The sequence below is a fragment of the Anabrus simplex genome, chromosome 3 (genome assembly GCF_040414725.1).
Source record: "Anabrus simplex isolate iqAnaSimp1 chromosome 3, ASM4041472v1, whole genome shotgun sequence".
In the NCBI taxonomy this organism is placed as follows: Eukaryota; Metazoa; Arthropoda; class Insecta; order Orthoptera; family Tettigoniidae; genus Anabrus; species Anabrus simplex.
The window spans coordinates 278,789,150-278,815,561 of NC_090267.1; the positions used below are offsets into that span (position 1 = coordinate 278,789,150).

Here is a 26,412-nt window from a genome sequence, read left to right on the forward strand (position 1 = left end):
CTCTACCATTGATCCACATTATTATTATTATTATTATTATTATTATTATTATTATTATTATTATTATTATTATTATTATTATTATTATTATACCGGCTGGTACACCTAAACTCCACACATGTAAAAGAAGCGCCTTAAGGAACGCTATCTCTCCTACTAAACATGAAACCGCTACTGCATGAAGTTGGGACATTGACCAGAAGATGTCACCATAGAATTATTGAGTAATGTGTTACACTGACTGACAGAGCAAATGCAACACCAAGAAGGAGTGGTCAGAACTTTATGCCAATTGCAGGGTAGACTGACGTCACTGAGGTATGCTCATGATGTGAAATGCGCCGCTGTGCTGCGCACGTAGCAAACGATAAATGGGACACGGCGTTGGCGAATGGCCCACTTCGTACCGTGATTTCTCAGCCGACAGTCATTGTAGAACGTGTTGTCGTGTGCCACAGGACACGTGTATAGCTAAGAATGCCAGGCCGCCGTCAACGGAGGCATTTCCAGCAGACAGACGACTTTACGAGGGGTATGGTGATCGGGCTGAGAAGGGCAGGTTGGTCGCTTCGTCAAATCGCAGCCGATACCCATAGGGATGTGTCCACGGTGCAGCGCCTGTGGCGAAGATGGTTGGCGCAGGGACATGTGGCACGTGCGAGGGGTCCAGGCGCAGCCCGAGTGACGTCAGCACGCGAGGATCGGCGCATCCGCCGCCAAGCGGTGGCAGCCCCGCACGCCACGTCAACCGCCATTCTTCAGCATGTGCAAGACACCCTGGCTGTTCCAATATCGACCAGAACAATTTCCCGTCGATTGGTTGAAGGAGGCCTGCACTCCCGGCGTCCGCTCAGAAGACTACCATTGACCCCACAGCATAGACGTGCACGCCTGGCATGGTGCCGGGCTAGAGCGACTTGGATGAGGGAATGGCGGAACGTCGTGTTCTCCGATGAGTCACGCTTCTGTTCTGTCAGTGATAGTCACCGCAGACGAGTGTGGCGTCGGCGTGGAGAAAGGTCAAATCCGGCAGTAACTGTGGAGCGCCCTACCGCTAGACAACGCGGCATCATGGTTTGGGGCGCTATTGCGTATGATCCACGTCACCTCTAGTGCGTATTCAAGGCACGTTAAATGCCCACCGCTACGTGCAGCATGCGCTGCGGCCGGTGGCGCTCCCGTACCTTCAGGGGCTGCCCAATGCTCTGTTTCAGCAGGATAATGCCCGCCCACACACTGCTCGCATCTCCCAACAGGCTCTACGAGGTGTACAGATGCTTCCGTGGCCAGCGTACTCTCCGGATCTCTCACCAATCGAACACGTGTGGGATCTCATTGGACGCCGTTTGCAAACTCTGCCCCAGCCTCGTACGGACGACCAACTGTGGCAAATGGTTGACAGAGAATGGAGAACCATCCCTCAGGACACCATCCGCACTCTTATTGACTCTGTACCTCGACGTGTTTCTGCGTGTATCGCCGCTCGCGGTGGTCCTACATCCTACTGAGTCGATGCCGTGCGCATTGTGTAACCTGCATATCGGTTTGAAATAAACACCAATTATTCGTCCGTGCCGTCTCTGTTTTTTCCCCAACTTTCATCCCTTTCGAACCACTCCTTCTTGGTGTTGCATTTGCTCTGTCAGTCAGTGTATTTTTAAGTTGCCTAAATTGACTGGATTTATTTGTTTTGTGTTTGTTTACTTCGAGAAGTTTAAACTTTTCTCCATAGACGTCATTACAAAAACTGAGGTAATGCACTCTGGTACAAGGTAAAATAATTAGTGATTTAAAGTTTTGTGTTCTTATGTTTTCTCAAATAAATTAATGTTCATTTATTTTGTTATTTCAAAGTTTGCAACGCTTCTTTCTCATTCCGCCAGTTTTTGAATCTGTCCAATCATGAATTTTCTGTAATTATTTTTCAGCCAATAATATTGGTTTCTTGTACCTTTTGAATTCGGCTAATGAAAATGAGAGGGTGTGTCCGGATTTAGTCCAGAACACTCTCGAACCGTCCCCTCGGGTATATAAGCTGCGTCTTTTTCAGGCTACCTTGTCTTTTGATCGCCGAATTTCTGAGAGTGTGTGCGTTAAGACAGGAGGCGAGGCGCCTCATTCTTCGCTAGGCAGTTCATCAGCCCAGGTAATGGCCACCAGTCATATCTCTCTGTAGCTACCTCCGCAGACTTACACGAGGTGAAGGTTCGAATTTCTACTATGTAACCACCGGTTTTCTAAAATGTAAACGCTCTTTCGGCTAATGTAAAATTTCAGAAAGACTTTAATTGTAAATCGGGGATAGAGAGTGCGTTACCCTCTTGAGTTCCGCCTTCAATTTAGTTTGAAGTGACTACGATTTTGTAACAGTTTCTCCTTTCTGTAAAACGTTAAATTAACCTTCATTCTAGTCACCTCAGTAGCTTGGGATTAGCCTCTGCATCATCGGGCCGAGAGCCCAATTAGGGTTTTACACTTAATTGTCTAGGAGCTCAAGTGTACGCCTCCATTCATTTTGAGTTCGGGCCAGTAATTTAACCTGTTCTTCTTTCCACGAAGGCCCAGTAGTTTGGGTAATAGATACCCCTGTGTAAAAATTGTAACTTGTAGGTTGGGTCTAGAGAGGCCGTAAATTGTAAGATTTTTGCGTAAAGTCTCCTATGTGGTATTCGGAGAGATTGTAAACTCTTGCTGGTTTTGTGTAAAATGGAGTGGGGCCTTGGAAGGCCATATTTGTAACCTTTGGAGCATAGTGATCTTGAATTGGGAGATTTCTCTCCAAGACTAACTAAACGCAACATTTGCGATGTAGTAAAACTTGTAAATTAGGAGGTGGAAGCTCAGCACTTGTTTTTTCCAAACTACTATTTTTACCTGTAACCTTGTTATTTCACTCAGTGGAAAGTTTGTTTAAGTTTGAAATCTGAAGAGAAATATAACCTTTATTTTAAAGTTTTAAATGAATCTTTGATATCGTAGATAGACCCATTCCCACCAGCACCTTCTTTCACCTCTTTCTGCGCCATGAAAACATGGTAACAATTATTATTATTATTGTACCGGGTGGTACACCTCTACACCGTTTATTTAAAAGTTGCGCCAGTTGAAACTCCTCTTCTGGAGGAAGGTTGAACTTTATCTATTCTATTAATTCTCTACTTTCTCAGAAGATGTCACCACATGGAAAATTTTGAGTTTTTGAACTGTGTCCCTTTTGATGTGTTTTTGTTTCGCTTGAAGTAAGAAGTGTGAACTTTCTCTTCTAGAGGACACTACTGAAGAATTACAATAGTGCAACCTAGTGCGAAATCAAAGAACTATTTTGTTGGAGAAATGTTTATTTCAAGAGTTTGTTCTTTGTTAAATTTCTTTCTGTCATGGTTTAAGTTGGCTGTATACCCCTCCTTTTCCCCTTATTTTGGATCTAGCCAATCCCGAATTTCTTTAATTAATTTTCCACCAATAATGTGTTTCTTCTTCCTCTATGTAGGGGTTTCTTTTCCCGAACCAATAAAGATTTTGTGGGAGGGTGTTTTCTTTCCCCTAACGCCTAGAATCTTCCGCGAGAGGATATAAACTGCTGATTTGGGGGTCTCCGGGCCACTTCTGTTCCATCTTTCAGTGTATTAAGTACATAGCAGGAGGCGGGAAGCGCCTCTTTCTTCGTCAGCCGTTCAACACCAGGTAATGGCCTATTAATAACTTCTTTTCTTGCTAGGTCGGCAGTTTAACACTCGCGGCGGGTTCGAAGCATTTCCATCATGTAACCTTTTCCTAAAATGTAATTACTCTTTTCATCTTTTTCTTGTAAGGCTACATATTGGGATAGAGAGTGCTAACCCTCTCGAGCTCCCACTCACATTTGTTTTGAGGTGAACTTATTTTCTCAAACTATTCTTCGTTTATGTAATGTAAAGTGTTCTTCTCTAAGTCACCTCTGTAGTATGGGATTAGCCCTTGTGTTAGCGGCCCAGAGCCAGATTAGGTTTAAAAAAAAAACAAAGTGTATTAGGAGTGCAAGATCGCCTCCTCTCAAATTGTTATTTTAGAGGTCATGTAATCAACCTTCTTTTCATGTAATAGACCTCTGTAGGTTGGGTATTTTACCCCTGTAAATACGTCCTTAGAGGACAGCTTGAAGGTAGAGTTTGGTTTGGCCTTTTGAGAGGCTTAAATTTTAAGAGCGGATCGCTCTTTTGAAAATGGAGTGTCATATGCCTCGTGGAGGCTTTTCGGTGTAATTCGGAGCCAGGGGCTTCTAGGGATGAATGGGGTTTTCTGCCCCTCTGTTAAAACTTGTGTTTGTGGTAAAACTGAGCTGATCGCTGAAGTTAGGGCGTGAAGCCCAAAACCTGTAAATATTGTATCTCCCCTTGTTTTGCTACATTGTACCTGCCATGTCTATTATTGCTTTGTTTTTGAAAAGAAAATATAACCTAGTTAAATTTTAAATTAATTTTACATTAACTTTGATTCCGTAGTTTGAAACCCATTCACGCCCGCACCTTCTTTCACCTCTACCTACCACGGATATCTCCGTAACAAGTGGTAGCAGAGCGTGGTTGAATGGGTCTCAATTTAGCCCCTTTTGACGGCTAAACATTGCTTTAATTCGAACTCTAACAATTTTCTCAGTTGCTGGAATTTTTTGAGTTTTTTTTTTAATTGTTCTGTCATCATGCCCGGCCCTCGCGATGTTCTCCTCCTTAACTACTTGCGCAAAGAGGAGTTGATATATGAGTTAACTATCAGAAACGTTCAATCTGGAGGCACGGTTGCAATAGACACTAACAAGCTTAGAGAGTCCCTTGATTTGCCCATTTCCATCCCCAATTTGGGAGAGAAAGAAATTGATGACTCTCTTTCCACGATTGTCGAGAATATTACTGGGCTAGCATCGGTAGTCAGCTTTTTTGATGAAAACGATCCATCTCCTAATCAAATTAAGCGTGTGCAAGGCAGGCTGTATCACTTTGCAAATAGAGTTAATGATCTGTTGTCTCTAAAGGTGAATGACGTTCAGAGGAAGCAAGCTAATACGCTCCTTGAAACTATTTCTGAATTGTCTAATAAGGTCACTCAATTGCTAACCGGCGAAGCTCCTCCCAAAACTGATCAACCCGCCACGGTGAATGTAGGTAACGAGGAAGAGCCTCCTCAGGGAGAAGTCAATAGGATAACCGTTGCTGCTCAAACTATCTCTGCCCCATCGAACAACGAATCTGAACGCCGTGCGTCATTGAGTAACATCCGCTCTGAATTAACTTCTTTGCCATTGAAACCTTTAACGACTATGTCACCTGGGTTCAGCAGCTTGCCTCATCCATTGGCAATGTTGCTTAGAGGTATCTCTAAGTTTTCCGTCAACACCACCAGTGACGTAATTTCATTTTTAAGATTTCTAGTGGAATTTCAGGATCATGCCCTTGTGTTTTCTCTTTCCCCATGTCAAATTTTGCAAATTATCTATCCTTATGCTATTGGTGTTCTATCTGACAAAATAGTTAGAGCCATCGCTGAGCAATCTTCTATTGAGGATTTCCATGCCCATTTGCTAGCTAACTTCATCCCGGCTAGGGCCAGGTCCTCCCTTATTCAGAAATACTATTATCGGGTACAGCGCTTGGATGAAAACCTGGCAGACTTCATCCAAGATATTAAGTTTTATACTAGGGTGTTTGCTCTCCACTTCCCTGAGGATCAGATCGTGCAAGCTATTGTCGAAGGGATTTCACCACCCTACAGGTCATATTTGTGTTTCGCGGCGTGCCCGCAAACCTTCTCTGAACTGGAAGCATTAGCCGTCTCTGCGGAAGGAGTTAGGTATGCCGATTCCTTGCGTGTGGCGAAAGAACCCCCGCCTTCCTTTAGTAACACTCGGCCTCCACCTCGCCGACTAGTCAATCCCCGTAAATGTTATGCTTGCGGGTCGCCTGACCATCTGCGGAATAAGTGTCCTCTGATCAAGTCAAGTGGGACAAGGAATGGAGCAGGGTCATCACAAGGCTGTTTTAAGTGTGGGGCCTTCTCACATATCGCCAAGAATTGCCCAAACTCAAATAGCACCCCCTCCTGCTCAACTTCTGGTGCAAATTCCAGCTATGCCAATAATAAAAAGTGACTAGTGGCGTCGGCTGAGCCGACTAATCCATCTTCCCGAGACTCAGCCCCTAGTAAACAGGTTGTAAATGCAGAGAACGACCAGCCTTCAAATTCATCTTTTGAATGCCCTAAAGAGTGTCTTAGGATTGCGGCGGATACCCCCGCACCTGTTCCTTTTCTTAAGATTGAGTTAAATAACGAGCCTATAACAGCTCTCTTAGATTCAGGCAGTGTTTGTTCCATTATTTCGGCTGATTGGTATTCTAAATTGAAATCTGTTTGTAAACTCCCTGACTATGTCTCTTCTCCTGTTCAATACGTTTCGGCTAATTCATCTCCATTAGAAATTCTAGGTTCCTTACTGGTCAAAATTCGTGTTTTTAAGTTTACATGGAAAGTTAAATTGTTTGTGGCCAAGCAATTGTCTTGCCCCATTATATTGGGAGCTGACTTTATTTCTCACACTGGTCTTGTGCTCGATCTCCGGTCTAGGTCGTGCACATTCAAATTTACTTCTAGTTATAAAATCCCACTATTAAAGTGTAATTCTGTATCATGTTCATCTATTTCGCCTACCCAGGATGAAATGTTGTTAGACCTTAGACATCTACCTGAGGAGCAGGCTGATAGTATTCGCAAACTGTGTCAGTCGTTTCCCGAGGTGTTCTCTGATACTCTTGGTGTTACTGACATTATTGAATACAAAATTGAGGTTACGGATTCGATTCCTGTCCGTTTTCCACCGTATAGGCTATCTCCACCTAAAATGAAGGCTCTGAAAGAAATCATCGATCAGATGTTGAAGGATGGTATTATTAGGCCCTCTAAGTCAGCGTATTCTTCGCCTATTTTTCTAGTCCCGAAACCCCAAGGAGGCTTCAGGCCTGTCATTGATTACAGGGCTCTCAATCGGAAGGTGGTGTTGCAATCTGTGCCCCTTCCCGACCTTCATTCTTGCTTTTCATGGTTTCGTAAGGCCAAGTTCTTCACCATCTTGGACTTGAATCAGGCCTATAATCAAATTCCCCTTGCCGAAGAGTCTAAACATCTTACAGCGTTTGTCACGGACTGGAACTTATACGAATACAACCGCGTGCCTTTCGGGCTCCCCACGGGGGCAGCTGTGCTCACTAGGCTACTAGATAGGGTCTTCTCCGACATCAAATTTGAGTACTTATATCACTACTTGGATGATGTCGTCGTATTTTCCGAGACTTTTGAAGAACATCTAGATCATCTGCGAGAAGTTCTGAATCGCCTTCGTAAGGCTGGGTTAACTGTCAAGTTGTCCAAGGTTGCCTTTGCTAAGCCCTCTATGTCATTCCTAGGGCATATTGTGTCACCCGATGGGGTAGCTGTCGATCATTCTAGAACACAGGCCATCCGTGATTTTAAACCTCCTAAGGACATCAAAGGTATCGCTAGATTCATTGGTATGGTGAATTTCTTCAGGAAGTTTATTCCTAACTTCGCTAATAGAGCGGCGCCCTTAAACCTTCTTCGTAGGAAAGGCATCAAATTCGAGTGGGGACCTTCTCAACAAGCCGCTTTCGAAGATCTTAAATTAGCTCTCTGTAATGCCCCTGTACTTGCTATGCCTGATTTCTCGAAGAAATTCATCGTCCAAACGGACGCGTCGTCGTCAGCTGTAGCTGCAGTCCTTCTTCAAGAGACTGAACTAGGGAGGCGTCCCATCGCCTATGCATCTAGGACTCTATCGGCTCAAGAAGCCAAGTATTCCATCTATGAGCTCGAAGGGTTGGCAGTCTTATTCGCCTTAGAAAAGTTCCGTCTCTATCTGGAACATGTCAAATTCGACCTGGAGACAGATAATCAAGCCTTAAGCTGGGTCTTAGGTAGGCCGCGTCGTACTGGTCGTATAGCCCGTTGGGCCATCCGTATTTCTGCCTTCCAATTTGATGTACGACATATCAGAGGTACAGAAAATGTTGTTGCCGATGGACTCAGCCGTATGTTTCATAACGACGTCGAAACCCACGAACCGGTCGATAGTTCATCACCTTCCGAGTCCATACTATCTGGTGTTAATGCCATCTTAACAGATGCTCCCATGCTTTTTAGGGATATTGAGAAATACCAACGTGAAGATCCGACGCTGGCTCCTATAATGGAAACCCTTTCTTCTGGGGAACATGCTGTCCCTTATGTTCTGAGGAATGGTGTTCTATGTTGCCCTTCGAGGCATGATAAGTTGATGAAAGTTGTTGTTCCAGCGGTTCTTGTACCTATGATCTTCAAGTATTATCATGAGACCCCATTAGGAGGGCATCTGGGTATCTTTAAAACTCGTGAAAAGATTCGTGAAATGTTCATCTGGAAAGGTATGGACGGTGAAATCCGTGAACTTGTAAAAGCTTGTAAATCTTGTTTGCTCAGTAAACCAACCATGTCCACCAAGGTAGGCCTCTTGTCTTCGCATCAAGCATCGCGCCCCATGGAACGCCTGTATATTGATTATGTAGGACCCTTCCCCCAGTCAAAGGGGAATGCCAACAAATGCATCTTTGTATGTGTAGATGGTTTTACAAGATTTTCGTGGTTATTCCCGACTAAGCTGGCTACCGCTCAGTCTACAATTACTTGCTTAAATTCTATTTTTGCTTCTTTTGGTCCGTGTCAATATATTGTATCTGATAATGCTAAGGCTTTTACATCTAATTTATTTCGTAAATTCTGTTTTGACTTGTCCATCTCTCATGTAACTACATCTGCTTATTATCCTCAACCATCTCTGGCTGAACGGGTTAACCGTAATCTCAGGTCCGCACTCATTGCCTATCATCATGAAGATCCTTCCAGGTGGGACACGTCCCTGCATTGGATAGCTTTTGCTTTGAATTCGGCGGTTCATGAATCTCACAAGTTTACTCCAGCTTCCTTGATGTTCAAGTTTGTTCCCAACTCGCCGCTCTCTAACCTCTGGTCTTTGAATGACATTCTACCCGAGACAATAGATCCGGATAACATTAAAGATCTTTGGAAGAAGGCTAAAGCCAATCTTAAAGTGTCTCATGAAAAGGTTAGGGAAAGGTATGATCGTGGACGGAGACCCACCACTTTGAAGGTAGGTGACCAGGTTATGGTCAAAAATTTTATTCCCGCGGGCAAGCTTGCCCCCAGATTTCATGGACCTTGTATCATTCTCGATTTTCTTACGCCGGTTACCTTATTGCTAAGTAATCCAGCCACCGAGAGGATATTTAGAGTTCACCTGTCCCAGGTGAAACCGGTGTAATTTCTGTGTTAACTTGCTTCATATTATTTTGAAAGGATATGAAGGTTATATTTTTTTTTGAGTTTCACTTTTAAGGCATTCTGCCCCTTCTGTAATATTTTGGTTTCAGATGTAAGCCTTGTGTAAAACCTGCCCCGACCCGTTAAACTGCCATCCTGTTCTTGTCACGGCCATTACCACGCTCCCGTCTCCTGCTCCACCTTACACTGTGGCTTCATAATAGTAATGCCATGGATATCTACACGCCGCTGGCCCCTCAACCTCTCCACAAGCCTGTACCCTCAAAGAAGATGATAGTCCAACACAATTCTGCCGCCTAGCTTTAATGTTTCAGCGCCCCCGCAGCCGCGCAGCGCCGTGCAGCGACTGGGGAGGGGGATGGGCCCCCTCCTCTCCAGCGAGGACGACATGTGCACGGCGAGCCGGAGCTCTCCCCCCGGCCAAGGCTGATGTGCGGCGCACGTCCTGCTACATGCCCGCAGCCTGTATCTGTTCACCGCGGGCGCGGCGTACTTCAACACCTCTGCTCCCCTCATAGTGCGGGCGAGCGGTATCTCAGGGTACTTGAGGGGTCCGAGCGGCCTCCTTTTGGACGCAAGCTGCAACGGCCGGTCCGGTCATCCAACTTCATCAACATCAACTACATGGACAGTTACTATAAGAGATAACTACATTTGGGAATTCAACAACAATATTTGGTGGACATTGCAAAATTTTTCTTCACCTTTAAGTATTAAAAGTTTATCTTCAGAAATTCAAATTTTACAAACATAAAGACTTTCATTCTCCTGCAACAACAACATTTTGAAACTGAATTAAGAAATCTTGTAAATGCTTCTGCTATCTATCTTCGTATCAACATCATTACTTGGACTTTGTTTCAAACTGATTTCATGGGTCACCCCTGGAGGAACTTTTGGGGGGGGAGGTCTGTACCGGGCGGTACACCTCTACACCGTTTATTTAAAAGTTGCGCCAGTTGAAACTCCTCTTCTGGAGGAAGGTTGAACTTTATCTATTCTATTAATTCTCTACTTTCTCAGAAGATGTCACCACATGGAAAATTTTGAGTTTTTGAACTGTGTCCCTTTTGATGTGTTTTTGTTTCGCTTGAAGTAAGAAGTGTGAACTTTCTCTTCTAGAGGACACTACTGAAGAATTACAATAGTGCAACCTAGTGCGAAATCAAAGAACTATTTTGTTGGAGAAATGTTTATTTCAAGAGTTTGTTCTTTGTTAAATTTCTTTCTGTCATGGTTTAAGTTGGCTGTATACCCCTCCTTTTCCCCTTATTTTGGATCTAGCCAATCCCGAATTTCTTTAATTAATTTTCCACCAATAATGTGTTTCTTCTTCCTCTATGTAGGGGTTTCTTTTCCCGAACCAATAAAGATTTTGTGGGAGGGTGTTTTCTTTCCCCTAACGCCTAGAATCTTCCGCGAGAGGATATAAACTGCTGATTTGGGGGTCTCCGGGCCACTTCTGTTCCATCTTTCAGTGTATTAAGTACATAGCAGGAGGCGGGAAGCGCCTCTTTCTTCGTCAGCCGTTCAACACCAGGTAATGGCCTATTAATAACTTCTTTTCTTGCTAGGTCGGCAGTTTAACACTCGCGGCGGGTTCGAAGCATTTCCATCATGTAACCTTTTCCTAAAATGTAATTACTCTTTTCATCTTTTTCTTGTAAGGCTACATATTGGGATAGAGAGTGCTAACCCTCTCGAGCTCCCACTCACATTTGTTTTGAGGTGAACTTATTTTCTCAAACTATTCTTCGTTTATGTAATGTAAAGTGTTCTTCTCTAAGTCACCTCTGTAGTATGGGATTAGCCCTTGTGTTAGCGGCCCAGAGCCAGATTAGGTTTTAAAAAAAAACAAAGTGTATTAGGAGTGCAAGATCGCCTCCTCTCAAATTGTTATTTTAGAGGTCATGTAATCAACCTTCTTTTCATGTAATAGACCTCTGTAGGTTGGGTATTTTACCCCTGTAAATACGTCCTTAGAGGACAGCTTGAAGGTAGAGTTTGGTTTGGCCTTTTGAGAGGCTTAAATTTTAAGAGCGGATCGCTCTTTTGAAAATGGAGTGTCATATGCCTCGTGGAGGCTTTTCGGTGTAATTCGGAGCCAGGGGCTTCTAGGGATGAATGGGGTTTTCTGCCCCTCTGTTAAAACTTGTGTTTGTGGTAAAACTGAGCTGATCGCTGAAGTTAGGGCGTGAAGCCCAAAACCTGTAAATATTGTATCTCCCCTTGTTTTGCTACATTGTACCTGCCATGTCTATTATTGCTTTGTTTTTGAAAAGAAAATATAACCTAGTTAAATTTTAAATTAATTTTACATTAACTTTGATTCCGTAGTTTGAAACCCATTCACGCCCGCACCTTCTTTCACCTCTACCTACCACGGATATCTCCGTAACAATTATTATTATTATTATTATTATTATTATTATTATTATTATTATTATTATTATTATTATTATTATTATTATTATTATTATTATTATTATTATTATTATTATTATTATTATTATTATTCAGTAAGGCCTAGCCATAGATGAACATTGCTTATGTGGACGTATTTACAGGCGTCTTGGTAGAATGTAAGAAATTGAAAGAAAGGAATAGTGTTATTCCCTACCTTTCACAGTCTACACTTTTGAGATGCCATGCCATATTCCTTGGCTAAAATGTCAGAGGCAGAGTCCGTGTTAAGTAATGTGGACGTGTGCCAGTTGAGGTTGGCGGCGATCCGAGCAGTTGGTTTGCTACTCAGTCGCGAGTGTTCGTTCGAGCTGCCGACATGGCCCGCGGTGATGAAGTACCTTGGGACTTAGTGGACCGCTGTCTTTTGCCCGTCCTCTTCTCGCATGCCGCGGCAGTCATCCTCTCCACCATCCTCAATACGCTCGGACTCTCCAAGATTTCCACCTTCGCCATCTTCCTCTGGTTGGTTGCCATCAGTCTGGCCATAGTGTTTTTCTACCACAACCTCAAGGTAGGTACAGCTCCACAAATAGTGAACAACAGGGCAAAATCTTCAGTCTTAACGGCCAGATCTGAACTTCGGAAAGATTCCCGGGAGGCTATAATGTTCTGGACATAGGTACCTACATGCAGATGTGCGAAGATTTGTTAAAATTTACTTGCATTCTGTTGTGTATGGTCATTATATTCTCTCAGTCCGTAGAACGGAAGACTGATACAGTAGTTTTCTCCATTTAAGGCATAAGTGGGCAATGAGAGAGTCCACTCGTTGAGCTAACGGCATGAGCGCAGAAAGAGCGGAGAGCAGCTGACTTCTAATGATTTGTGCTGTAGAGACTAGATGGCGATATACGGAGTCAAACCACAAGCAAAGCCACTGCAGTGTACCTGGCTCAGAATATTATGTTTACGCAATACAATCGTGCAGTTCGTTTGTCGTTCATTGTTTATGCGGTATTTTTAAATAAGCTTTTATGTAGGCCTACTGCATTTCCACGACTGCAGGTCGGTGTTTAGTTTGTATACACAAAATAACTTACCGGTACCGCTATTTTCTTCGTCACCATAATCTAATGTACTGAATAGAACGAGTCGTTAGGCACAATAAAAACTGTTAAAAGTTTAAATTTGTTTTGATACGTGTCCCTTCCCCAATTGTAATTGCCAGCCGTGCAAACAGCTGCTAGGCTGAACCTTCCGTCAGAGGGCGAACTCAGTTCCTTTTCATGCTTTAGGTGGAGCGTAGCTAATTGAGTCGATTGTGTCCGCCTTTGATTTAAGAAATGGGTCTCTTTTTCAAACGGATGAATGTTCTTCACACGGCATTTGAAACATTACAAAGGATAATTTTTAAGAGATATGTTAATTTTTTAACTTCGCACCGACGCAGATAGGTCTTATGGAGACGATGGGATAGGAAATATCTAGGAGGGGGAAGGAAGCGGCCATGGCCTTAATTAAGGTACAGCCCCAACATTTTCCTGATGTGAAAATGGGAAACCACGGAAAACCATCTTCAGGGCTGCCGACAGTAGGATTCGAAGCCACTATCTCCCGGATGCAAGCTCACAGCTGCGCGATCCTAACCGCACAGCCAACTTCCCCGGTAAGAGATACGGTATCAGTGCTCGGAATAGCAAAGATTAGGCCTATTAATACAGTAATATTGCAGCTATTATTTACCGACGTTGCTGTCAGGGATTAAATATTAAGATGATGATTTTGATCGACTCCACCTTGCTCAATGAATGTTTACATCTGAAATGTTATCTTTAACTTCTAAAGGGGGAATGAGAAATCTCCAGATTGGTCAAATCTTTGTTGTTTTTTCGCACAGAAGTTTTTGAGAAAGTGTATCCAAACATATAGGCTTACCGGTCGTTCTTTGGAAGGGATCATGTATACTAGCCACCACCTGCCCAGAGGAACGCTGTCTCTCAATATCTGTGGCGTGTGAAGACTTATCTGACGCCATCAGTCTAAGGAACAGCTTACAACATTTGGCACTCATCAACATCGAAGGAACTTAGGAAGGTTGCTATAAGAACGGAATTGAATGTCTTGGTAGATCATTTTACGCATGATTAAACAAGTACGAAGGTCTTGTCATAAAAAAGAGATAAATAAAATTAATCATTTAGCCCAGGGGCGCAACCAGGGAGGGCGGAGGGGGGGGTGTATTATTGAAGTTAGAACCACCCCCTCACCAGAATAGAATTTTTGCAAAAAGAAAATATACAGAAACTGACAATAAACTAAATAAACATTCAGATACGTATAATTGTAGAACCAACAGATTTGTAATTCACTTATATCAGTGTCCTTAAAATTACAATTCCGACTCGTTGGCTAAATGGTCAGCGTACCGGCCTTCGGTTCAGAGGGTCCCGGGTTCGATTCCCAGCCAGGTCGGGGATTTTAATCCCTTCTGATTAATTTTTCTGGCCCAGGGACTGGGGGTATGTGACCGTCCCAACACTCTCCTCTTCATATTCAGACAACATACCACAATACCAACCACCACAGAAACACGCAATAGCGATTACATCCCTCCATATAGGGTTGGCGTCAGGAAGGGCATCCGGTCGCAAAACAGGGCCAAATCCATATGTGCGACGCAGTTCGCACCCGCGACCCCACAGGTGTGGGAAATGCATTAGGAAAAGAAGAAGAAGAAGAAGTGTCCTTAAAATGATAAGTAATTCATGCACCTTCATTGTGTTCTACGTCCGGCTCCATGGCTGAATGGTTAGAGTGCTGGCCTTTGGTCACAGGGGCCCCGGGTTCGATTCCTGGCAGCGTCGGGCATTTTAACCATCGTTGATTAATTTCGCTGGCACGGGGGCTGTATGTGGCGTCCATCCTCATCACGACGTGCAACTCGCCTACGAGTGTCAAATCAAAAGACCTGCACCTGGCGAGCCAAATATGTCCTCGAGATACTCCCGGCACTAAAAGCCATACGCCATTTCATTTTTTCATCGTGCTCTACCATCATTTTGCATCGGCCGATCCTGGCTACGCTACTGATTTAGCCCTATGTTGTGTCGGTTATTTAGGCCTAGGAAGCTTCTCTCTAATTCATAGCCTACTGCGGCACCACGCCATTAGCAGTGAAATAGGTGATTTATTGTCGGTTTCAAAAAAACCGAGCACGGCGTGTTTGGCTTCGGGTGGGGAAAAGAGATAAACCCCGTCCTGCACCTATTTAAATCGTCTGAAAAATGTTTCGTAAATAGTGCATCGTAAGACCTATGGTTCTCCATCGGAGGTCAATATGTCAGAAATCAATTGTTCTTGATAATTAGACTACCGTATTTGATTAAATAAACAATGCGTATCTTCATAAGAAATCGTACACGGGTTATTATACAAGAACGTGTTAGTTAACTACCTATTCCTAACGAGTTCCGGCGATGGGTAGGGGAGATAGAATAACACCCACGGTATCGCCTATCTGTCGTAAGAGGCGACTAAAAGGGGCCCCAGGGCTCTGAACATTGGAGCGTGGGTTGGCGACCACGGGGCCCTTAGCTGAGTCTTGGAATTGCTTCCAATTACTTGTGCCAGGCTCCTCACTTTCATCTATACTATCCGACCTTCCTTGGTCAATTCTTGTTCTTTTCCGACCCTGACGGTATTACGTATGGAGGCCTAGGGAGTCTTTGATTTTCATGCCCCTCGCGGCCCTTGTCTTTTTTTGGCCGTTATCTTCATTTTTCGAAGTGTCGGGCCCCTTCCATTTTTCTCTCTGATTAGTGTTATATAGAGGATGGTTGCCTAGTAGTACTTCCTCTTAAAACAATAATCACCACCACCACCACGATGGTTGTTGACTCTTTGAATTAGGCCTACCGGTATTATATTTAATATTACATTGTGTACCATAACTACTACAGACAGTAAAGCAACACAAGTTATCAGACTTAACTTGCACTAACTTGCACAAGTACACACTGATGATCATGATCGCCTGAAACGCTAAAATGATAATAACAGTACACAAAGTCTACTGAAGTTCTTATTTAGCGTATTTCAGAGGCAGTGGCTTTATTATTATTATTATTATTATTATTATTATTATTATTATTATTATTATTATTATTATTATCATCCGTGTTACCGGGGTTTCGTGCATCACAGAGAAGTCAAAGAAGGTGTAGGCTTGAATGGATCTAACTACAATATCAAAAATCAATTTAAAACTTTAAATAAAGGTTATATTTCTTTTCAGATCTCAAAACTTAACAAAATTATTCACTTAGTGAAGGAAAACCAATGTATCAGATACAATGACAATTTTGATACCAGAATAGAAAACCCCAGAATAGGGAATTTAACAGCTTTGGGCTCCAAGCCCCAAATTTACAAGTTCTGAGCAGCACGCTTCAAATTACAAGTTAACAACGACGCCAAAGTCGCGTTTAGTTAAATAGGCAAGGAGAGAAATCTCCCCAAAACCCAAATTATCCAGAGCACTTACTCCCACCGTTACGATTTAAGGCCGTTCAAAGGCGCCACTCATTATTACACAAATACCACAAAAAGCTAATATGCTCTCCCAAATTTTACCAAGGAGACTGAGCTTCCAAATCCATACAGCCTACACAAGGTAACTTTACAAAAACCTTACAATCTCTGGCCTCTAGGCACAATCTATCACTTACAATTTAGTTAATACAGGGGTATCTAGTACCCATACTACCGGGCCTTCGTAATAAAGAAGAACAGGATAACGTTACTGGCCCGAATTCAAAATGTATGGAGGCGTACACTTGCGCTCCTTGAAAACCAAGTTTTTAAAACCCTACTTGGGCTCGTGGCCCGATGATGCAGAGGCTAATCCCAAGCTACTGAGGTGACTAGAAATAAGGTTTATTAATGCTTTACAGAAGGAGAAACAGTTAAAAAATCGTAGTCACCTCAAGATAAATTGAAGGGGAACTCGAGAGGGAAACGCACTCTCTATCCCCGATTTACAGTTAAAGACTTTATGAAGTTTTACATTAACAAGAAGTAGTTTACATTTTTCAGAAATTGATGGTTACAGAGTTAGAAATTAGAACCTTCCTCTCGGGTAAGACTGCAGAGATAGCTACAGAGATATAAAACTAGTGGCCATTACCTGGGCTGCCTCGCCTCCTGTCTTAACACACGCACTCAGTAAGTCGACGACAAGGTAGCTTGAAAATCCGCAGCTTATATGCCCGAGGGGATGTTTCGAGAAGGCTCTGGACTAAATCCGGACACACCCTCTCATTTTTATGGATAATCCAAAAGGTACAAGAAGCCTATTATTGGCTGAAAAATAATTACAGAAAATTTCTGATTGGCCAGATTCAAAAGCTGACGGAATGTAATAATGTTATTTGTTTTACGTCCCACTTTTACGGTCTTCGGAGACGCCGAGGTGCCGGAATTTAGTCCCGCAGGAGTTCTTTTACGTGCCAGTGAATCTACCGACACGAGGCTATCGTATTTGAGCACCTTCAAATACCACTGGACTGAGCCAGGATCGAACCTGTCAAGTTGGGGTTAGAAGGCCAGGACCTTAACCGTCTGAGCCACTCAGGCTGACGGAATGAGAAGAAAGTGTTGCAAACCTTGAAATATTGAAATAAATGAAAGTTAGTTTAGTTGTGAAAACCTATGAACACAAAACTTCTTTAATTCACTAATTCTTCTTCCTTGCACCAGAGTGCATTACCTCAGTTTTTTAATGTCAGCTATGGAGACAGGTTCAGACTTCTTGACGTAAACCAAAACAAAACAAATAAATCCAGTCAGTTTAGGCAACTTCAAAATAACACATTACTCAATTATTCAGTGGTGACATCTTCTGGTCAATGTCCCAACTTCATGCATTAGTGGTTTCAGGTTTAGTTTGATAGATAGAGTTCCTTGAAGCGCTTCTTTTAAATGTGCGGGGTTGAGGTGTACCTCCCGGTACAATCCGTACAACGCAAAAGAAGTAATTTCAATTTACAAACTTGCTCATGATTTATGAGCTGCGTTCGCGGCACGGTATCGGTTAATCTATTCGTAAGTATTCAGCTGGCCCTGGTGAATTCATAATAATAATGTTATTGGTTTTTACGCCCCACTAACTATCCTTACGGTTTTTGAAGACGCCGAAGTGCCGAAATGTTGTCCCGAAGGAATTATTTTATGTGCCAGTAAATCTACCTACACGAGACTGACGTATTCACCTTCAAATACCACCGGACTGAAACAGGATCGAACCTGTCAAGTTGGACTCAACAGGCTAACACTCTACGGTCCGAGCTACTCATCCCGGCCCTTTGTGAATTGAAGACCCCTGACGAACCTACTTTTGTTTTGTTTAGGCCCGGCTAGAGCAATGGATTTCGATCGCTGGGGTCGGCGAGCGATCTTATGCATTCTCTACTGGCGACAGAGAGGGGAGAAAGCGACAGATTGCATCGAACAGTAAGCAGCGGTTACTCAGATACTGCCTCCCATGTGTTACCATGTCTTTTCAGCATGATGAAGTTCCTCCGCACAATTCAGCAGTCGTTTGCAACCACTTAAATATTAGATACCTACCATGGTCAATGGATAGAAAGGGCCCCTGGTCCGCCAGATCACCCAATTTAACACCATTGGACTTCTTTCTGTGGAGCAATTTAAACAAGTACCGTAGTCTACGCCGCCTCTGTGGTGTAGTGGTTAGCGTGATTAGCTGCCACCCCCGGAGGCCCGGGTTCGATTCCCGGCTCTGCCACGAAATTTGAAAAGTGGTACGAGGGCTGGAACGGGGTCCACTCAGCCTCGGGAGGTCAACTGAGTAGAGGTGGGTTCGATTCCCACCTCAACCATCCTGGAAGTGGTTTTCCGTGGTTTCCCACTTCTCCTCCAGGCGAATGCCGGGATGGTACCTAACTTAAGGCCACGGCCGCTTCCTTCCCTCTTCCTTGCCTATCCCTTCCAATCTTTCCATCCCTCCACAAGGCCCCTGTTCAGCATAGCAGGTGAGGCCGTCTGGGCGTGGTACTGGTCATACTCCCCAGTTGTATCCCCCGACCAAGAGTCTGAAGCTCTAGGACACTGCCCTTGAGGCGGTAGAGGTGGGATCCCTCACCGAGTCCGAGGGAAAAGCCGACCCTGGAGGGTAAACAGATGATGATGATGATGATGACCGTAGTCTACGTACAACTGGAAGATCCAATTGAGGAGGGTTGTAGATCTGTTGCAGCTAACATGCTCCAGCAAAGCCAGAGTCTCAGTTCGGCCATACTGTTCCCGTCCAGACCTGATTATCAAACGGCCCTTTTCAAGGTCGCATACACATCCAATTGTTGAAAATATTTATGTAAGGTCGGTCGGTCATGAATTCACTGCGCTCTTTTGCCGGGTTGAGTGGCTCAGACGGTTGAGGCGCTGGCCTTCTGACCCCGACTTGGCAGGTTCGATCCTGGCTCAGTCCGGTGGTATTTGAATGTGCACGAATACGTCAGCCTCGTATCGGTAGTTTTGCTGGCACGTAAAAATACTCCTGCGGGAAAAATTCCGGCACCTTGGCGTCTCCGAAAACGGTTAAAAAGTAGTTATTTGTACGTAAGAACAATATTATTATTATTATTATTATTATTATTATTATTATTATTATTATTATTATTATGTTATTCCCGGTAAACATGATTGGATTGTTGGTGAGTTTGTCGAATAATTTAAACCCAAACACGACAAGCCACAGCTTATCCACCTTAACTCCGTATTATACTGTATTAGGAATGTTTCTAAAGCACCTCTTAAAATGTAATAGTGTAATAGTGAAAATTGTAATTCATTACGTACATTATAAAAATATTTAAGGTTGTAGGCCTAACTCTTTATTGTATCCGGTCAGAATACACAAACTGCAATGAACGTAAATAACTTATTTCTTACAACGTGAATTGGAAATGACGCGGGTTTCTGCCCTCTTTCTTTTTTTTATTTCCTGCCTCCATTTTAAACTATGGTATCGCTGCAGTGATTGAGAGTGGCTGGGAGAACTTCACGGCAGAAAGAACAGAGAGCAGCTGACTTTTAATAGTTTTGCTGTAAGGACTAGATGGCGATATGTGGAGTCAAAGCACAAGCAAAGCCACTGCACTGTACCTGGCCATCGCCCTCACCTGGCTCAGAATAGGCCTATTATGTTTACGCAATACAATCGTGCAGTTCGTTTGTCGTTCATTGTGTATGCGGTATTCCCACACAAGCTTTTATGTACGCCTATTGCATTTCCATGACTGCAGGTCGGTATTTAGTTATCACAAGTCAAAATAATTAATTGTGTTTCCCACGCATAACCTAATGAAATTCATTTAATTGAATGTATTTAGCACACGTTTGTATATACCGGTACAAAATAATTTACTGGTATTTTTCTTCCTCAGCATAGTCTAATGTACTGAATAGAACGAGACATTAGGCACAATAAAAACTGTTAAAAGTTTAAATCTGTTTTGTTACTTGTCCCTTCTCGAGATAGTTGTATACGCCCATATACACCAGCCGTGCAAGCAACTGCTAGTCTGTAGCCCTACCTTCCGACAGAGCGCGTACTCTGCTCCTTTTCCCGCTTGAGTTGGAGTGCTGCTCATTGAGTCGAATTGTGCCCGCCTTTGCTCTACATTGAGCTGTGATTGTGTGTGGTGTGGGAAACAATATACTAAAGCATGAGTGTATTGGTTCTTTTAAGAAAACATCGCAAGTTTCAGCAATGATGAATGCTAGGACGATCCGGAGAAATCTACCCCTATTAAAAAACTTTATTTTTTATAATTTGCTTTACGTCGCACCGGCACAGATAGGTCTTATGGCGACGATCAGATAGGAAAGACCTAGGAGTGCGAAGGAAACGGCCGTGGCCTTAATTAAGGCACAGCCCCAGCATTTTCCTGGTGTGAAAATGGGAAACCACGGAAAACCGTCTTCAGAGCTGTCGACAGTGGGATTCGAACCTATCTCCCGGATGCAAGTTCACAGTTGCGCGCCACTAAATAACTTAAAATACTTTGCTTTTATAACAAAGAATGGGAAAAGTACAGGAATTTCAGTTCTGGGTTGTGAGGCAACACGAGTATACAGTTTTATGTAGGCCTACAGTAGGCCTAACTTATGTTCTGTTACATTTTCCGTAAGGTGGTGTTTTCAGACAGTGTCGTTACCAACACCATTGTTGTTGTTGTTGTGTCCAGGAATCACAGGAGTAAAAGTGGCAACCCTACCGCCACACTACATTGATACAATCTTTGTCAGTAACATAATGAAAAGAAAAATAAAAGAATTGTTGTGGGTGGAAGCAAACGCTATTTCATCACGCTACATTTAGAAACACATAAATGGACTGTGGTGATGACTGTATTCATTGAGTCGACGCGTCGAGGTGTGTGTGCTCAATCTCAGTATTCTAAGAATAGCACAGGTTACTTCCCGCGATTAAGAGAGGAGGCATTGCCAAATGTCTGGTCTACTTAGTCACTGTGACATCCACAGTCAGATCACTCTCATATTAGAAATATAGCTTTAAAAACGAGACTCTTTTAACAGATTAGATTATTTTTCAGAAGGCCAGGAAAGAAAATAGATAATTCCCATGGAAGTGTTTCGGTGCTTTAAAATGCCAACCAGAAAGGCATGTGGAGATAGTTTTTTAAAACGTTCTTACGCAATATTGTATTTCATTTCTAACTGGGCTGGTGCCTCCTCAAGGTGCCTTCTTAATCCCAACATCATTTACAAACACAGGCACGAGAATGGAGAGCATAGCAAGAACATTTTTCTGACAGACGTAACAGCATAGGCTTTCACGGTGGGCATCGGAACGTTACCAGTACGTAAGTTTTCAGACGTGATCCGGTGGAAGAAGGGCTTCCTTCCCGTAGAAACGGCGAACGTAACAGCCTAACCGTTACATGCGTAGCATTGCGTTTGTGCAACAGAGAATTTACTTGTTTAATACTATATTGTTTTAACTTAATTACTGTGTTCATAGGGTGACAGTACCTCATGGGGATCACTGTAAGTACCTGCATAGGCTTGAGGAGAGGAATTACTATGCCCTCTCGCCACTTCAGCTTCTCCAGATAGTTATGTCACTCAGTAGACATCGGAGTGCGAGCGTTCCAAATTAACAAAAGTAAAATAATAGGAATAGATCCGTTCTTATTATGAGGGGACGGTATTGTTTTCTTAACCACCTCCTGTGGATGGGGGACGCAGATGAAGAATACACCCACGGTAACTCCTGCCTGTTGTAAGGGGCGACGAAAAGGGCTTTCCTTACTTATTTAGTGTATTTAATTTAGTAAAGTTAATAGAAGATGTAAACACCCCTCCTTTGTTTTCAAAACATACGCTTGACCAAGAGATGATGAACTTAGAACCATGAGACTACTTATGTTTAGTACCATTACGAGAGGAACACCATGGGTCGACATTACTTGTGACTAGTATCACCATGTGTGGAACACATGCTCTCGTTCTTGATTTGGAGTCCATACAATAAATATGAACTGTCAGCTATCTACACTAGGACGAAGAATATTCCTAGAAATATTTGTAATGCACGTTACATTTCCGACTTTGGGTCTATGTTGCCTAGGAGCACTACCATTATGTGAGGAACACCACAGGTCTGGGCGTTGCCTGTGATTAGTACCACCATGTGAGGAACACCACGGGTTTGAGCGTTGCCCGTGATTAGTACCACTGTGTGAGGAACACCATGGGATTGCATTGCTAGAAAGTATGATCATTATGTGAGGAACAACATGGATCTGCGTTGCCTGTGGGTGGTACCATAATGTGTGTTATACCGTGAGTCTACATTGCCTATGATGAGTCTCACTATGTGAGCAACACCATGAGTATACGTGGCCTGTAATTAGTACAACTATGTGAGCAACACAATGAGTATACGTGGCGTTTAATTAGTACCACTATGTGAGGAACCATGAATCTAGGCCTAGCCGGCGACCGTGATTCGTCCCACTATGTGAGGAACACCATTGCCTATGATTAGTCTCACTATGTGAGCAACACCATGCGTATACGTAGCCTGTAATTAGTACCACTATGTGAGCAACACCACGAGTATACGTGGCCTGTAATTAGTACAACTATGTGAGCAACACCATGAGTATACGTGGCCTGTAATTAGTACAACTATGTGAGCAACACCATGAGTATACGTGGCCTGTAATTAATACAACTATGTGAGCAACACCATGCGTATAGGTAGCCTGTAATTAGTACAACTATGTGAGCAGCACCATGAGTATACGTAGCCTGTAATTAGTACAACTATGTGAGCAATACATGAGTATACGTGGCCTGTAATTAGTACAACTATGTGAGCAATACATGAGTATACGTGGCCTGTAATTAGTACAACTATGTGAGCAATACATGAGTATACGTGGCCTGTAATTAGTACAACTATGTGAGCAATACATGATTATACGTGGCCAGTAATTAGTACAACTATGTGAGCAACACCATGAGTATACGTGGCCAGTAATTAGTACAACTATGTGAGCAACACCATGAGTATACGTGGCCTGTAATTAGTACAACTATGTGAGCAATACATGAGTATACGTGGCCTTCAATTAGTACAACTATGTGAGCAACACCATGAGTATACGTGGCCAGTAATTAGTACAACTATGTGAGCAACACCATGAGTATACGTGGCCTGTAATTAGTACCACTATGTAAGCAACACCATGAGTATACGTGGCTTGTAATTAGTACAACTATGTGAGCAACACCACGAGTATACGTGGCCTGTAATTAGTACAACAATCTGAGCAACACCATGCGTATACGTGGCCTGTAATTAGTACCACTATGTTAGCAACACCACGAGTATACGTGACCTGTAATTAGTACAACTATGTGAGCAACACCACGAGTATACGTGACCTGTAATTAGTACAACTATGTGAGCAACACCACGAGTATAGTGACCTGTAATTAGTACAACTATGTGAGCAACACCACGAGTATACGTGACCTGTAATTAGTACAGCTATGTGAGCAACACCATGAGTATACGTGACCTGTAATTAGTACAACTATGTGAGCAACACCATGAGTATACGTGACCTGTAATTAGTACAACTATGTGAGCAACACCATGAGTATACGTAGCCTGTAATTAGTACAACTATGTGAGCAACGCCACGAGTATACGTGACCTGTAATTAGTACAACTATGTGAGCAACACCACGAGTATACGTGGCCTGTAATTAGTACAACTATGTGAGGAACACCATGAGTATACATGGCGTTTAATTAGTACCACTATGTGAGGAACCATGGATCTAGGCCTAGCCGGCGACTGTGATTCGTCCCACTATGTGAGGAACACGATGGGTTTGCGTTGCTTGTGAGTAGTACCCTTATGTGAGGAACACCATGGGTCTGTGTTACCTGTGAGTGGTGCTATTATGTATGATATACCATGGGTCTACATTACCTGTGAATTGTACCACCAGGCGAGGAACACGTTCCCTGTGATTAGTACCACTCTAGCAGGAATACCATGGTCCTGCTTTACCATTGATTCGTACCATTATGAGGGGCCGATGACCTGGATTTTGGACCCCATTGGACAACAAGTATCATCTCAGAAAATAAGGCATTGTGAATCGGATCCACTGATTGTTTTGGATTCATGGTGTTTTTCACCATCATTCGTTTTAGATTCTAGTCAGTGGATACATTCTGAAGTTCTTAATTATCGTTTCATTCCGTTGCAACTTGTACCATTAGAGGCTGATGACCTAGCTGTTAGGCCCCTTTAAACAACAAACATCATCCCTATGATATTTCTTAACCAGTTTATGCCTAGGTGGGCCGTTTTCGACTCATCGAATTTTGTTGTCTTATATAAAACTGGTGCAGTGTCAACGGACAATCGTTTCGGTGCCCCTCGATATAATTTTTCATGATAATTACGTGGAAGTCTCTTTAATTGTTGCTCTCGTTCTTGATTTGGAGTCCATACAATAAATATGAATTGTCAGTTATCTACACTAGGACGAAGAACATTCCTAGAATGATGCACGTTAACATTTCTGACTTTGCGGTGTTTGATAGTTAAAACTTTAGCCGCATAGATGAAAGATTTGTTAGTTGTGTACATTGCTCATAAATTCCCGTATTTTCATTAACACATCGTGTGAATCAAAAACAACCAGCTGGGGCAGTTCTCCAAGAACTATCATTCACTTATACTTTCGCTGAATACTGATATTGCACGTATACATGAACTTATCATTTGGTAATTGGTTTGTTTTAAATAGCAGCTAACGGTGCCGAACAGAAATTCTAGACGAGCTTGAAGTAGTTAGTTCCTCAGACATCCGAATTCTGAACTCAATATTTCTAAAGATTGCCAAAATTTGAAGGAGGGGCGAAGAATGCAGATTCTAATGAAGACTATGCAGATCCCACAGATCTTTCCTCTTTGTGATACTTACTTTGCAATTTACCGTGGGCGAATCTGAACTGTAGTGATTGTTATGTGATCTAGTTATGTGTTCTGCGAACAAAATATTCTTCTTATAACAGGGAACAGTAACTATTTATTAATGTGAAAGTGCTCATTTTATTATCATATACAACATTCATTCATAAATTTATAAATTGTTCAGCAGCGACTCCTGACTTCTGGTTTAGGGGATGTAGCCTAACCGAGAAACCTTGCAAACATCAACGCAAACAGACCGTCATTCCAAACACATTTTTTTCAAGAGAAAACAGCAAGCAAGGCCAACAGAAAAGTTTATTAAAGATCTCACATCCACTAATCCCATGGTCTATTTCATATTTTTGTTGAAATGACGAAAACACGACTTAAGTTGTGTAGTTACATTCAGAGTTGGACGCGGTTGTCCTTCATTTATAATTCTGCTTTTCTCCGTAAAAGAAATTATACTAAATGACTCTCTTAATCCCGTTCTCAAAAGCCCAGAATAACGGCCAAGAGGATGTGTCGTACTGACCACACGACCCCTCGTAATCTGCAGGCCTTCGAGCTGAGCAGCGGTCACTGGGCAGGCCAAGGCCCTTTCAAAGGCGTTAAGTGCGGTAGGGTTTGGTTTGGTTTGGTTTTTTGGTTCTCTTAATAATCGTTCAATTACACAATCATTACAATTCAATTCGGATTGTGCGGTAGAAACGCGCGACCCTGGCGCTCCTACATCCACGTCTGCTGAACTACTTTCTGATCGGTGTGATGTCTTTCAAAATCGCATCATGCCCGCATTTTCTTTATTTGATATTTACACTACAAGCACACGAAACTGAATAATTTATAGTATTACAAAAACACACATTTGTTATGTGTCATAATTTATAGCACAAGAAAAGAACAACTCACAAGCAAGAACTCCAATATTTCACTAATAGCAAATAAATTCCGGCCACATCTTGCACCGCCCTCTTGATGGATGTGGCCGTTCATTTCGCATTCCAACTCCACGAAAGAGATCAACAAACAAAGGTCAAATGCTCGTGCTGCCATCTCTGGAGTAGTTTGGCAA

At 42.9% G+C, this 26,412-nt stretch overlaps 1 protein-coding gene across 1 annotated transcript in view; it reads left to right on the forward strand.

Moving 5' to 3' along the window:
- Positions 1–12,118: 12,118 nt before the first annotated feature.
- Positions 12,119–26,412, forward strand: part of LOC136866254 (D-beta-hydroxybutyrate dehydrogenase, mitochondrial) — a 102,956-nt gene continuing 88,662 nt past the window's right edge. The window contains exon 1 of the mRNA XM_067143051.2: positions 12,119–12,355. Within this exon, the coding sequence (XP_066999152.2) occupies positions 12,161–12,355 (195 nt within the window). The 5' untranslated portion in view covers positions 12,119–12,160. The remainder of the gene's footprint in view (positions 12,356–26,412) is intronic.